General features: G+C 33.6%; 1 protein-coding gene across 1 annotated transcript in view; it reads left to right on the forward strand.

Moving 5' to 3' along the window:
• LOC137386283 (serine/threonine-protein phosphatase 6 regulatory ankyrin repeat subunit B-like) overlaps positions 1 to 15,103 on the forward strand; it is a 41,869-nt gene that overhangs the window by 11,188 nt on the left and 15,578 nt on the right. The window contains exons 10-18 of the mRNA XM_068072828.1: positions 1,798 to 1,899; positions 3,874 to 3,975; positions 4,587 to 4,685; positions 5,921 to 6,049; positions 8,831 to 8,959; positions 10,784 to 10,999; positions 12,118 to 12,254; positions 13,119 to 13,281; positions 13,397 to 13,498. Coding sequence (XP_067928929.1) covers positions 1,798 to 1,899; positions 3,874 to 3,975; positions 4,587 to 4,685; positions 5,921 to 6,049; positions 8,831 to 8,959; positions 10,784 to 10,999; positions 12,118 to 12,254; positions 13,119 to 13,281; positions 13,397 to 13,498 — 1,179 coding nt within the window. The remainder of the gene's footprint in view (positions 1 to 1,797; positions 1,900 to 3,873; positions 3,976 to 4,586; positions 4,686 to 5,920; positions 6,050 to 8,830; positions 8,960 to 10,783; positions 11,000 to 12,117; positions 12,255 to 13,118; positions 13,282 to 13,396; positions 13,499 to 15,103) is intronic.

A 15,103-nucleotide genomic window follows, 5' to 3' on the forward strand; every position in this document is an offset into this window, starting at 1 on the left:
GGCCAGCTTAACAGTAGTTACACGTAAAGGTCAACAGTGCTAGTTACTATTCTGAAGCAAGCGCTCCAAGTGTGAGTATCTTAACCAATGTAATGACTATTTTCCCATTGAATCCATTGTACCCCATTTAGCTTAGTGGTTAACTTCACCACCTGTAGAAAGTTCCGAGATCAACTCCAGTGTTGTGTAGATTTTCATTGATCGACTTAAATGGTTATAACTGGACATAGGGTTTAACAAAAAATCAAACATTGAGATCTATATATACATGTATATAGATTAGGCTTACATACATTTTCTGAATAAGTTTTGGATGTCTGCCAACCAAGTTTGATTAAGTATATAAAAAAGCTCTTTGGCAAATGCATTTGATTCATATTTGAAATAATCATGATACTTACTTTAAAAAGTGTATACAGATTGCTAAAAGCTCCAACCAAACAACATCTATAGCTGAGCACTCTTGGAGGCTAGTCCAACCTTAGCCTGGATTTCAGCCAGTCAGGCTGTGACAACGGATATTGTGGCAATTCATATTTATCTTCCCATTAAAATGTTTTGTCTTAATTGCTTGAATTTACTGGTCGCATGCATTGTAAGCATATATATTTTAGTTCAAACAAGATCAACTGAGGAAAAAAGCTAGAATAAAACAAGTTATAGAGGGGCTAAAATTTTAATTGCGCTACAACATTATTTTGTATACATCTTTTGTATTTTGTTTACAATAAGATTTAAAAGCACAGCTTTAAAATTTAAGCAAACTACACTCATCAGGTGCTAAAAGCTAAAGCTGTTAAGCTTTTTTGGTAGCTACCAGCTGATCTATACAACTGAGTAAATTTAGTATGGTTTTAAAGCCTGGCGAGTATAGTTTGCTTAGATTTTAAATCTGTCTTTTTTAAAGCTAATTTTTGTTGCAAACCATACGAAACAATGTTGTAGGGCAATTGAATTTTAGTCACTCTATACCTTGTTTCGTATTTTTAATAACATGTCATTCTTTCTGGTTCAACTATGTTTTATTGTTAAAGATCTATAATCTGTGTTTATATACAACATAATGTAATTTTACACACCTCGCTCTTCTAGTTTTCATATTATATTGGTGGAAATAAGTGTATGTGTTCAAGGTGTGAACTTTACTCTTGCGGAGTGTATTTAATGCACCCATGCAATAAGTTCAGATCTCTTTTTGTAAAGTTTGTCGAATTACATAACACTGATTTTTAAGCAAAAGGTGAAGAGCTGGAGTAGGGGATATGGTTGATGAGCAGCAGACGACAGCAGAAAAATCAAAGTGTATACGCATCTCATTGTCTTGTTTGTAATACTGACATGATTGCTATAAATTCAATCTCATTGAACCTTTACTATTCTGAACTCTCTCAGCAGTTGAGAAGAACAAAGACATGACCACTTATCCACCTCCGCCAGTTTGTCTGGCTTTCACTTCCATACATAAATAGGGGTAGACAAGGGACAGACGAATGCTTGGTGAACAATTATTGATTGGTGAAGTGAAAGTATCCGTTAAGGCAGTCGGTGTGAACGAGTTGACGTTGCGTACCTGACACCTTCTTAAGCGCACCTCGACACTCCCCATTAACGTAATTAAATGCATCACCGAGTCAACGCTTAGATTTTCCAGTCAAAATATTTGAAATTCTCTGAATTGCTATCGATTTGGTTTGTTCAAAAAGCATTTAACGGCATAGCGCGCCGGCTGTAAAATCAATATTACATATTTCATGATCTGCATGCTGACCGCTTATCAGTGCATGGTACTATTTTTAGGACCAGTATACCGCTCTCCATATTGCTGTGGAGGCATGTCAGCCCCTCGTAATACAAACCTTACTCGGTTATGGAGCTCAGGTAGAACTAAAAGGAGGAAAGGTATATAGTTACTCTTTTTTTTGGCGATGTAAACTAATGAATTATTTGTTTGTAGTTATTTCAGACGCAGACCCATACTACATCAAAATCCTCATTCTTTCCTTAATAAAAGTTACAAAACACTAAAACTAGTAATAACACTAATAATAACACTTCCAAAAAACAATAACAGCAAGCAAAAGTGGAAGCTCAACAGTCCTTTGGCGCTATAAAACAGACTTTTGAGGCAATGTGCTTACATTGCAAAAGTTTAAAGGATAAAATTACTTTTAGATTTAATTCTATTGAATAGGTTCAACTGCTGACATTCATAGCATTGATGATAATAATAATAATTATTATTATTGTTATAATAACAATACTGATAATAATAAACTTTATTAGTTTTATTATGTTTATTATAATTGTTGTAATTCCTATCTTTTCGTAAAGCTGGAAGTGAAAGTGAAACTAAAATCTTTCTAAGGTTCTTGGGACACCAGAACTTCTTTTATAACTTTTTTCTCTCTAAACTTCTCTCAATGTCTGCACATTTAAATAAAGCTTACTTCTGGATTGTCACAGATGGTAGTTTAATTCTTAACATTACCAGAAAAAGTACCCATCTTTTTGTGGTTCTGAAGGTTTTGATAACGTTTTCTGACTACCGTTTCTGTCAGACTTGAAAATCCTCACAACTCTTTAGGCAGGTCTTAAAATTGCTTTTACCTTCTCAGTAGGGTTAGCACATCCCCTGAAACAATTTTGTCAATAGGAATGCATTATCCTTCTTTCTTATAATCAGTATGACTATCTTTATTATTGCAACAATAATAATAGTAGTGATGAAAAGAACAATAATGGTAGCTTATGTGTTAAAAAGGCAGTGGGGGAGAAAAAACCTGTAAAAAGAATTTTGAAAAGATCAAATAAGTGAATGACTTAGTGAGGTTCACTTGCATAGCTCTAGCGCTTCCAGTCAAAGTAATCTATAGTTGGTCTGTCTTTTGCTATAAATAAGTACACTTACAAGCTGGTGTTGAGTTATTTGAACCAGTCTATATTCTGTGAGACACTACTCTATATCGGTAGTCTGCTGGCGGCGCCAGGCAGTAGCATGGAGAGTAACTTTGACAAACTGGAGTACTCCAGATATCCTTTTACTTGCTTACATAGATCAATGGTTGTTGGCATCTCTCTGAGGCTTTGCTTTGTTTGAGAAGGGGAGATGGGAAGTCAAAAGTCCATACTGTTTTTTTGTGTTTGAGTGTAGCATGGGAAGTAACTTTGACAAACTGGAGTACTCCTGATATCCTTTTACTTGCTTACATAGATCAATGGTTGTTGGCATCTCTCTGAGGCTTTGCTTTGTTTGAGAAGGGGAGATGGGAAGTCAAAAGTCCATACTGTTTTTTTTTGTGTTTGAGTGTAGCATGGAAAGTAACTTTGACAAACTGGAGTACTCCTGATATCCTTTTACTTGCTTACATAGATCAATGGTTGTTGGCATCTCTCTGAGGCTTTGCTTTGTTTGAGAAGGAGAGATGGAAAGTCAGAAGTCCATACTGTTTTTTTTGTGTTTGAGTGTAAAAGTACTAAGCTATTGTTTCAGAATGCAGCTTCCAAAGAAACAGGATCTCATTCAACTGATAAAAATATTGAGAATAACTTGAGAAGAATAATTAATAAGCAGTTAAAAATGTAAACAAACACAATTTTCAAAACTCTCACTAAAATTAGCTTGAAATTCCTTAAAAATGCAATTCCATTTAAATTCTGTGACTTAGAGAAAAACTAACTCAAAAAATAAACTATGCTCCGAAATTTTGTTAAAACACAGCTAAAGTAAAAAAAAAGTTTTTAAAACATACTACTTTTTGTACATTGTCCATATTTTTTATGAAGTTTTAGAGTTTGTCAAGAGAAATTTGGTTTGAAAGTATTTTTTGTCTGTCATCAGGCTTAAGTTCAGGTTGAAAGTTTGTTATACTGCAGACCAAAGAGACGCCATTACATATCGCTGCTAGGATCACCGGAGCCGAGCAGTGTGTCGATATGCTCATCAAGTGTGGAGCGGACGTCAATAACTATAAAGAGGTTTGTCCTTGACCTTTCTATAGCCTTTTATTACAGAGACTTTCGGCTGCCGTCTTTTGCTGCTTGTAATTCTCAGTTAGTTTTATCCTCGGAGATTCTAGGGTCTTGTCTGTTAGGGTCACCTTCTGATAATGCAGGTATTTTTTAGAATTGATTTCAATTGCTATAGCTCAATGTTGCTCTGTTGCTCTCTATAGCTCTCTACTAGGGAACTTCTTTTGTAGAACTATGCTATATTTCCCTACTCTTATGGTAGTTAGTTGTTTGAGTTGTGTTCTATTAGAGTTACTTTTTAAATGAGACTTTCTGATAGAGCCATCTGTTGCGGGTGTAGTTTTCTGATTGAGCCATCTGCTGTGGGTGTAGCTTTCTGATATAGTCATCTGCTGTGGGTGTAGCTTTCTGATAGAGTCATCTGCTGCGGGTGTAGCTTTCTGATAGAGTCATTTGCTTTATCTTTATTACTAAATATGAATTTTGCTAACACATTGCTAGGGTGGCAGCTTTATGCTAGTTGCAAGGTCAGCATTACCTTTATAACATTATTTCCCTATAGCCTCCTATCTCATAGCGCAACAGAATTCTGCTGATTGTGTCATCATGTGCTTTAGAATGGAGAGACTGCCTTGCATATCGCTGCCAGGTATGGACACCTTAAAGTGGTTCAGTCATTGCTGCTAGAAAACAGCGACCCAACGTCACCTTCAAAAGTATGTACTCTCAAACTACAGGCTACCACCATAGACATGTAGCCATTTGAACATACTTTATAAACATCGTTACTTCCAGAATTTCAGACATCTTCTATTTACAAATAAAAATTGTGTTTTGATGACTTTTGTTAGACTTTAAACCAGTGGTTCTAGTTTGAGGCTATCAGGATATAGCTGCTCCCTAAGTAAAACCTTTTAACTACAAATTTTTAATCCAAATTACCAAATAGATACATGGTCAAAATAAAATTTTAGTATGAAGATAGAAGTTTCTGAATATTTTGTCCTAAGCACATTGTTTGCATGTAATGTGACTAGCTATGCATGTAAATTAGGCCTTTTGTTGAAATTAAAGGTTGGTCAAATTGCTAAGTGAGATATACACAATCTTTGAAACAATAATTAACATACTACATTACATACTATGAATTACATTACATACTAATGAATACATTAAAATACTACATTAAAATACTATGAAAAAGTATTTTAATGTAGTATAGACAACTCCTTTATAGAAAATTATGTGATGAAGCTACACTGCAAATTGTTTTATTCATTTCACCGCCGAAAACCCATGAAAACTTGACAAAAAGTATTATAAGTAACCTACGTACATATAGCAGTAAAAAAGTGCATTTTTCATAATTTCCGTGAAAACTTACTGTAAAAAAATAAATAGTATGTAAACAAGCTGTTATATTATAGCAACATTTAGTAAAAAGAAATTTTTATTGTTAATATATCTTAGAGACACCTGTAGGCTTGGCAATAAATAGGTTCATAAGTAAAGGCACAATATGAAATAAAAAACAGAAATACGGAAATGGCATGAAAAAAACCATAGAGGATAAACTAGGTAAAGTCTAAACTAAACTAACTTAGGCCTATATACTTTTGTTATATATATATTATATTTTTTATTTTCACTAGCTTTCTGCTTATAAAACAGTGAGGCTTTGAGAAATCATATATTTTATATTAAAAATTGGTTTGACTCTAGAGTCAAATAAACACATCCTATGATGAACAGCTTGTTCATTATATGTTAAGACACTTGTACATGTAAGTAGAGTTTTGAGTGTAAAACTATTTTAAACAAAAACAGCTAAAACAAATTGGATAAAAGTAAACAGAAAAGATAAAAAGTGGCAGCATGTTAAAAACAAAATTATTCTACTCACATACTGAGAGCAAACTAAACAGAGGTCTTATTTCTATATCCCTTACAGACAGGTGAGACTCCCGTACACATATCTGTCAGATACTGTCACTGGGAGGTTTGCAATGAGCTGCTCCAATTTGTCACCAACAAAGAGTCCAAATTTGACACCACAATTCTTGTAAATCAGGCTTGTAATGTAAGTTTTTTTAAATCTTTGTTTTTCTAATGAGAGCCATAAACTTGCATAAAAACGTTAGAAATAACTATTTTGTGGTTTATTCTTTAATTATACATTTAAGCAATTTAGGGTATTCCAAATACAACTGACAACTTTGTTACTGTGTACTAGCATGTCTGCACCTGCGTACTGACCAACTGTAATTACTACTATATACTAGTCTATCATATTTACTACTGTATGATAGTCTATCATATTTACTACTGTGTACTAGTCTACCATATTTACTACTGTGTACTAGTCTATCATATTTACTACTGTGTACTAGTCTATCATATTTACTACAGTGTACTAGTCTAACATATTCACTACTGTATACTAGTCTATTATATTTACTACTGTGTACTAGTCTAACATATTTACTACTGTGTACTAGTCTATCATATTTACTACTGTGTACTAGTCCATCATATTTACTACTCTGTACTAGTCTAACATATTCACTACTGTATACTAGTCTATCATATTTACTACTGTGTACTAGTCTAACATATTTACTACTGTGTACTAGTCTATCATATTTACTACTGTGTACTAGTATATCATACTTACTACTGTGTACTAGTTCATCATATTTACTGCTGTGTACTAGTCTATCATATTTATTACTGTGGACTAGTCTATCATATTTACTACTGTGTAATAGTCCATCATATTTACTACTCTGTACTAGTCTAACATATTCACTACTGTATACTAGTCTATCATATTTACTACTGTGTACTAGTCTAACATATTTACTACTGTGTACTAGTCTATCATATTTACTACTGTGAACTAGTATATCATACTTACTACTGTGTACTAGTTCATCATATTTACTGCTGTGTACTAGTTTATCATATTTATTACTGTGGACTAGTCTATCATATTTACTACTGTGTAATAGTCTAACATATTCACTACTGTATACTAGTCTATCATATTTACTACTGTGTACTAGTCTACCATATTTACTACTGTATACTAGTCTACCATATTTACTACTGTGGACTAGTCTATCATATTTACTACTGTGTACTAGTCTAACATATTTACTACTGTGTACTAGTCTATCATATTTACTACTGTGTACTAGTATATCATACTTACTACTGTGTACTAGTCTATCATATTTATTACTGTGGACTAGTCTATCATATTTACTACTGTGTAATAGTCTAACATATTCACTACTGTATACTAGTCTATCATATTTACTACTGTGTACTAGTCTATCATATTTACTACTGTGTACTAGTCTATCATATTTACTACTGTATACTAGTCTGTCATATTTACTACTGTGTACTAGTCTATTATATTTACTACTGTATACTAGTCTATCATATTTATTACTGTGGACTAGTCTATCATATTTACTGCTGTGTACTAGTCTGTCATATTTACTACTGTGGACTAGCCTATCATATTTACTACTGTGTACTAGTCTATCATATTTACTACTGTGTACTAGTCTATCATATTTACTACTGTGTACTAGTCTATCATATTTACTACTGTATACTAGTCTATCATATTTATTACTGTGTACTAGTCTATCATATTTACTACTGTGTACTAGTCTATCATATTTACTACTGTGTACTAGTCTATCATATTTACTACTGTGTACTAGTCTATCATATTTACTACTGTATACTAGTCTATCATATTTATTACTGTGTACTAGTCTATCATATTTACTACTGTGTACTAGTCTATCATATTTACTACTGTGTACTAGTCTACCATATTTACTACTGTGGACTAGTCTATCATATTTACTACTGTGTACTAGTCTATCATATTTACTACTGTATACTAGTCTATCATATTTACTACTGTGTACTAGTCTATTATATTTACTACTGTGTACTAGTCTATCATATTTACTACTATGTACTAGTCTATCATATTTACTACTGTGTATTAGTCTATCATATTTACTACTGTGTACTAGTCTATCATATTTACTACTGTATACTAGTCTGTCATATTTACTACTGTGTACTAGTCTATCATATTTACTACTGTGTATTAGTCTATCATATTTACTACTGCGTACTAGTCTATCATATTTACTACTGTGTACTAATCTATCATATTTACTACTGTGTAATAGTCTATAAATTATTTTTGTTTATATTACCAGTTTAACTGAAAAACTAGCTAAACAGCAGTTAAATGGTATTAAACTAGTTAAGCAAGCAAGTTTAATGCCATCTAAATAAACATCTCTAAATGTTATACTGCTGAAAGCATTTTAACTGTTGGTTATGCTCTCCTGCTAAAAGTAATAATATAGTCATCATCACCATTGTTAGGGTCAACATCATAGGTATAAATGATGAATTAGATTCTCCTAGATCTTCTAGTGGCTACGTAGAAACTCAGCCGTATTCGGTACTACCAAATTATCCAATGTCTGGCTAGCGGTAAATGCTGCAATAAAGATTATAGCGATTTAAAAAGTCTCTATTTTTACGCACTTTTCATTTTTTACAAATGTGTAATTTTTTGTTAATAGAGTTGTCCTCTCATTTGGAAGACAACTTAAAATTAAAAGTTAGCAGTCAGAAATGCTTTGAATTGACAGAATTGAAAAATATTTTACTAATCTCTTATACATCATTAGACGTTGACTACGTATCGATAATCTTTCATAGGTGAGACAACTCCTAGCTTGACATTAGCCATCTACATACATGTACATGTATGTGACAAATATTGATATCTAATACATCAATATTCTTGTAGGAAGGTGAAACAGCCGTACACCTCGCAGCCGAAATACTCAAGTCTCAAATTCATCATGACTTTGAGGATACGGACTTAATGAAACTTCTCCTGGAATATGGGGGCGATACCAACATACCCAATAAGCTGGTGAGTCTAGACTTCCTAACTATACATTATCATGCAATGCAATCCCGTAACGCTCTAATCTGTGACATACTTGGCTAATCTAACAAAAGTGGCAGAATAAGAACTAGCAAGAGGCTGAGAAAGATTATTGGTTTGGCATAGAGCTTATAGATTATATGCTAATAAACTGGCCACACCCTGTAATGGTCAAGGTAGTTTAGAGGTTAAACAAATAGAAAAAAATTGCTTCATAATCAAAATGAGAAAAGTTAAAAACTAGTAACATTGAAATTATAAAGATCATATATCTTATATATGATATATGATACCTGATATAATATATATGATATATGTTATATGATATATGATATATATGTATCATATATCATATACCATAGATCTGACATATCATCAATTTTTCTTGGTGAGGTGAGCTTTTAGATGTTTGGTCAGATATTTCTAAGTCAATGAGGAAGTATCCAGATGATGCAAAACAGGTTGGCCTATTTATCAAAAATGAGAAAGTAGGTCAATACATAAGTTCATTGATGAACGATTAGGTTGCCTTAAAAACGGGTTAGTTGTAAAATATTCAATATGTTTAGATTAGTTTGAAGTAATTCATTACATTTAGAATGCCAGGAGTATCGTAAATTTATTTTCTCATACTGCATTAATGGCTAAGCCAAGAGTGAGAGAATATTATACAGAACTCAGGCTATATAGCTCAGTTCTGCTTGTTGAGCTCTCCCTTGGTCATCTACATATATTAACGAATTACTTGCATGTTCGCTTGCATGTGTGTGCGTGTGTGGATATGTGTGGGTATGTGTGTGTATGTGTGGGTATGTGTGTGTATATATATATGTGTGTGTGCGCACGCGAGCACACCTGCCTTCCGCCAGGTCACCAAAAATATTTGGTTTCAAGACGTTATCTGGTTCCTATGAACACTCAGCTATCTGATTAAAAATAAAACAAGTTTCAAGCAATGCTGGACTTACTGCTAAAACTCAGTAGAGAGCTGTCAAGCACATCTGGAATATTTGTCTGTTATGACTTGGGTAACTAGTTTAAGAATCTCAAACTTACAAAAAAGTATCAGAAGGGGAGATACTGTTTTCATATATAAAAAACAAGTATCGTTTAACCTTTCTAATGACCGATAGAAATAGGACTGTAACATTAATTTCTAGTGTTCGGAATGCTAAAGCCAAAATATTTTTCAGATGAAGAATTTTCTACAAATGTATTTGCGTAAACACAGCGGTGTGCAAAATAAACTGGACCCCTTTGTTGGAAAACTGAAAGTCTCATTTACAACATTGTTACTTATTGCAAATGATAATGTATGTGGTTTAATCATGTATGTACATATTATTATTTTTAATCATTAAAAAAATGAAATGTTCAGAATTTTACCCACATATTCATTTAAAAACATAACCTCACAGCTGTTTAATTTGCATATTTGAAATCAAGTTAAAATAAGAATTAATTTAAAATATAATTGATGATTATGGACTAGATTCACAGTGAGTAATAATTTTGTAAATGAGAATTTTAGTTTTCTGACGAAGGAGTCCAATTTATTTTGCACACCATTTTACTATACAGCACCACCCACATAATCACATATATGTAAATTGTACAGTGTGCAGTTGGCCAACTCCCATTTCTATAGTTGTGAAGTTGCGCAGTCATCAAGGATGAGTAAATAAGAATTTTAGTTTGCATTTCTAATTGCTGCATTGTTGTTCCACTTGGTGAAGATGATTTATGTAAACAACTAAAACTAACAAATCATTTTCACTGCAAGCTACTCAAACTACTGATTGTTGCTAGACGATGGAGACAGCGGTGCACTACTGCGCAAGGGCAGGCAATGCCGATATCATGTTGGAGATAGTGAAACGCACAGACCCTAGCAAGATTCAAATTGCTGTCAACAAGCAGTCAAAGAATGGATGGTCTCCGCTGCTCGTCGCGAGCAAGGAAGGTCATCTTGAGATCGTCAAGATCTTACTGCAGACGCACGCCAGAGTTGACGTGTTTGATGAGGTTTGTTTACTAAATGTAAATTCAATGTTTGTACAAGTTAGCATCGTGAATGATGACAAAGTTTGCAGGCAGCTCCTTGAATCATAAGATATTATGAGAATTTTTAAAAGAGTTCAACTTGATAAAGAATCCATGTTTATTTGCTAAGTTAAATTCCTATATAAAGTGAAATTTTGTCTGTTCTTGCGAGAACAAGGTCAATGCAGTTCTTGAGAATGAGCACCTTAACATACTCTTAAACGAATCTAAGTATCCTGACTTACAAGGTAAATAAAGCAATGAGTCAGATATTGGAGTTGTCAGCTAACATACCATAGTTGTCATGCCGTTCCTAGAGATCTGGGTGTGAAAGACAAAAACAAAATATAGAATGAGTAAACAAATATTAGAATGAATAGTGTCTCTAGAAAGTGTCATGAAGATTCATCGTGTTATACAACAGGTGGCTCTGTTGATATCAGCAAACTCTTATCAAATTTCTGTTGATTGTGGTTCAGCAGTTCGGCATCATTATTTCACATTAGTCAATAATAATGATAAAAATGAAAACAACACTAATATTAATTACTATTTACACTCTTGGAACAAATATCAGTTGATTTATCAATATGACAGTAAGAGAAATGTTTTCGACCAATGACAGCTCTGGAAGAAATAAACATACATGTACATGAAAGGTTGTTAGAGGTAAAATGTTTTGGCACCTATAAAACCTCGATGAGATCTTTATTTTAGCAATTACCAGTTTATTAAAGAACCTATCATTCGACTAAGGAATAACAATCTTTACTATGATAAGAGCCGTGTCCTTTTGTCCGTTTGTCCGAAGCCACGCTGAGAGTGTTAGGAAAATGAATTGCATCACATGAGAATTGAACTCTAATACTCCACTATAAATGCTAGCGCTAACAACTACACCAATCAGCCACCTTGCATCATCAAGAATTAGTAATAGTGATTACTTACTATGATCTTTCATAATGCCAAGCGTGCTGGTATTGATAGTAAAATTAATAACTTGAGACTGCCAGTTTTTGTTGGAAACTTCATTTACTACAGCTAGTGAGGCTTTTACATTAAATAGACAAGAGTGTGATGTTGTGTTGCATTTGCTACAGCATGGCAAAGCAGCACTGCATCTTGCTGCTGAATCTGGTCATACATCGGTCGCTGACACTCTGCTGGAGCACAAGGCCTTTGTTAACGTTAAATCTAAGATTGGACTGACACCACTGCACCTTGCATCTCGATCAGGGTGAATATAATACATGTTACGATACATTATGTAGTACTTGTGCTTGTACTTGTACATGTACGCAAAGGTAAATAGGATACACTAGTACACAATAGTAAATATGATAGACGAGTTCACAGTAGTAAATATGATAGACTATTATACAGTAGTAAATATGATAGACTAGTACACAGTAGTAAATATGATATACTATTATACAGTAGTAAATATGGTAGGCTAGTCCACAGTAGTAAATATGATAGACTAGTACACAGTAGTAAATATGATAGACTAGTACACAGTAGTAAATATGATATACTAGTATACAGTAGTACATATGATAGACTAGTACACAGTAGTAAATATGATAGACAAGTACACAGTAGTAAATATGATATACTAGTATACAGTAGTACATATGATAGACTAGTACACAGTAGTAAATATGATAGACTAGTACACAGTAGTAAATATGATAGACTAGTACGCAGTAGTAAATATGATATACTAGTCCACAGTAGTAAATATGATAGACTAGTATACAGTAGTAAATATGATAGACTAGTCCACAGTAGTAAATATGATAGACTAGTACACAGTAGTAAATATGATATACTAGTATACAGTAGTAAATATGGTAGGCTAGTCCACAGTAGTAAATATGATAGACTAGTACACAGTAGTAAATATGATAGACTAGTACACAGTAATAAATATGATAGACTAGTATACAGTAGTAAATATGATAGACTAGTATACAGTAGTAAATATGATAGACTAGTACGCAGTAGTAAATATGATAGACTAGTAAAAAGATCTGCCTATCATATGCTTGCTTGTTCTATCATCTGCTGAATTCTAAACTCACTCTGTTTTTATGGCAAGGTTTAATGGACTAGTGAAGTTGCTTATAGAGACCCATGGAGCTACTGTGGATGCCCTTTCTTTAGCAAAGAAAACCTCTCTGCACATGGCAGCAGAAGTAGGACAAATGGTAGTATGCAACACACTGCTTAAGTTAGGCGCTGACCCCAATGCAACTGATGAGGTAAGAAAGTCTACAGTCCGGAACAAATATGAATTATTGTAATGCCTTCACACTGCAGTTCAAAAGGAAAACACTCGAGACATTGACCCTCTTATCCTTGGTGTTTTGCTAACAGGGAGGACAAACACCACTGCACTTGGCAGCAGAGAATGACCATTCAGATGTTATCAAACTTTTCCTCAAGCACAAGCCTGACCTGGTCACTATGGCTAACACAGTGAGTAAGGCTATGATCAATAGATTATTGAATTATCCAATATTTTACACAAGTGTAAACTGATTTTTCCAGAGTTCTTCAATGCTATATTTCAGTATTTGGCGGGTCTCAAAATAATTACAGAGTGCAATAAGAAAAGGAAAACAAAAGAAAATCAGCTATTATATTAACTGTTTCTTATTGTTGTTCTACATTTAGCCATTTTTGAGGAACAGCTTAGGTCAGCATCTCAGCAGCCATTGATTTGAAAAGAAGAGTGAATTAAAATCACCAATATAAATATTGTCTCACTGCTGCAGAGCAGCTTCCTGTTGCGTTGACACTTAACTTTCTTTAGCGTGTTAAAAGCTGGTACATAATATAAAGGAGATATGGGTGGTTACCCACTCTTCTAAGTGTCATATGGTTCAGTCTTACATAAATTTGAGTTGAAACGTCTTTATCGTGTTTCAGCTAACATATTGTGTAAATAAATGACCTTATATTATTTTATTTCATCATTTTTTAAGGATAATGTAAGTTTAATTGTATGTCACGTGTTGCAACCATGTACCCATCCTTGAGCCCCCTTTAGTAGAATCTCTCTGTCAGGTTTCTCCTATTTGCACTATGTTGGTGTCTATATTCACAAAGTTGTCTGGTGCCTTGCTCTCTGTATCATCCACAATATGTAGGTCAGCTCAAGTGCTCTGTTTGTAATCTTGTTCAGTGTTTGAGCACATATGTAGGTCAGCTCAACTGCTCTGTTTGTAATCTTGTTCAGTGTTTGAGCACATATGTAGGTCAGCTCAACTGCTCTGTTTGTAACCTTGTTCAGTGTTTGCGCACATAATTGGATATGATAGATGCCTGCATCACTGGTTTTATGAAACAAAACCAGCGATACAATTGCAGCCTATTGCAGCTCACGGTGATGTGTTATGAGGGCATGATCTTACTGGATACTCCGTGCTGACGTCATCACTAATGATTAGATAACAGTACAGCAACTTAGTGATTTATTGGTAGTGGATATCATCATAATTATGCAGTTTCAAAATTATTTTCTATACAATTTCAAGCAAATACTATGTTTCAACAAGAAATTTTAAGCACACAAAATAAGAATTATAAAATATTTATAAAAAAAACAGATGTTTCTACGAATTTGGGAATCATTCTTATTTCGAGTTGAATGTTTAAGTATTGTTTGATAAAATCCTGTCAAGGAGATAGCTTCTGAGAATGGATATTTTTTCTATGTGATTTTCAGAGTTTGTGTTTTGAAACCGCCTTTTCAAAGACATTCTATCAACCGTGGTATAGGCCTGACAATTCAATATCCTTGGGACATTGTTAGTGATTAGGACTTGAGGTGCAATTCCATGGTTTCGCTATTCTTTTTCACAGGGATCAATTTTCGCTTGTTTTTCTTACTATATACATGTGTAAAGTGGTGGTTGTCTGTCACTCCTTTTGGTTATACACTTTAATGCGAAGTCAATAATTGTGAGAAAGACCAAGTGGTCTAATATACTCTGTTTAGCTCATTTCTTACTTCTGATGTAGAGATTTCTTCATATAATTGTGGTGACATGGTTATGAGCTTATTAACCTACATATTTG

This window comes from Watersipora subatra, chromosome 1 (assembly GCF_963576615.1).
Source record: "Watersipora subatra chromosome 1, tzWatSuba1.1, whole genome shotgun sequence".
Taxonomy (NCBI): domain Eukaryota; kingdom Metazoa; phylum Bryozoa; class Gymnolaemata; order Cheilostomatida; family Watersiporidae; genus Watersipora; species Watersipora subatra.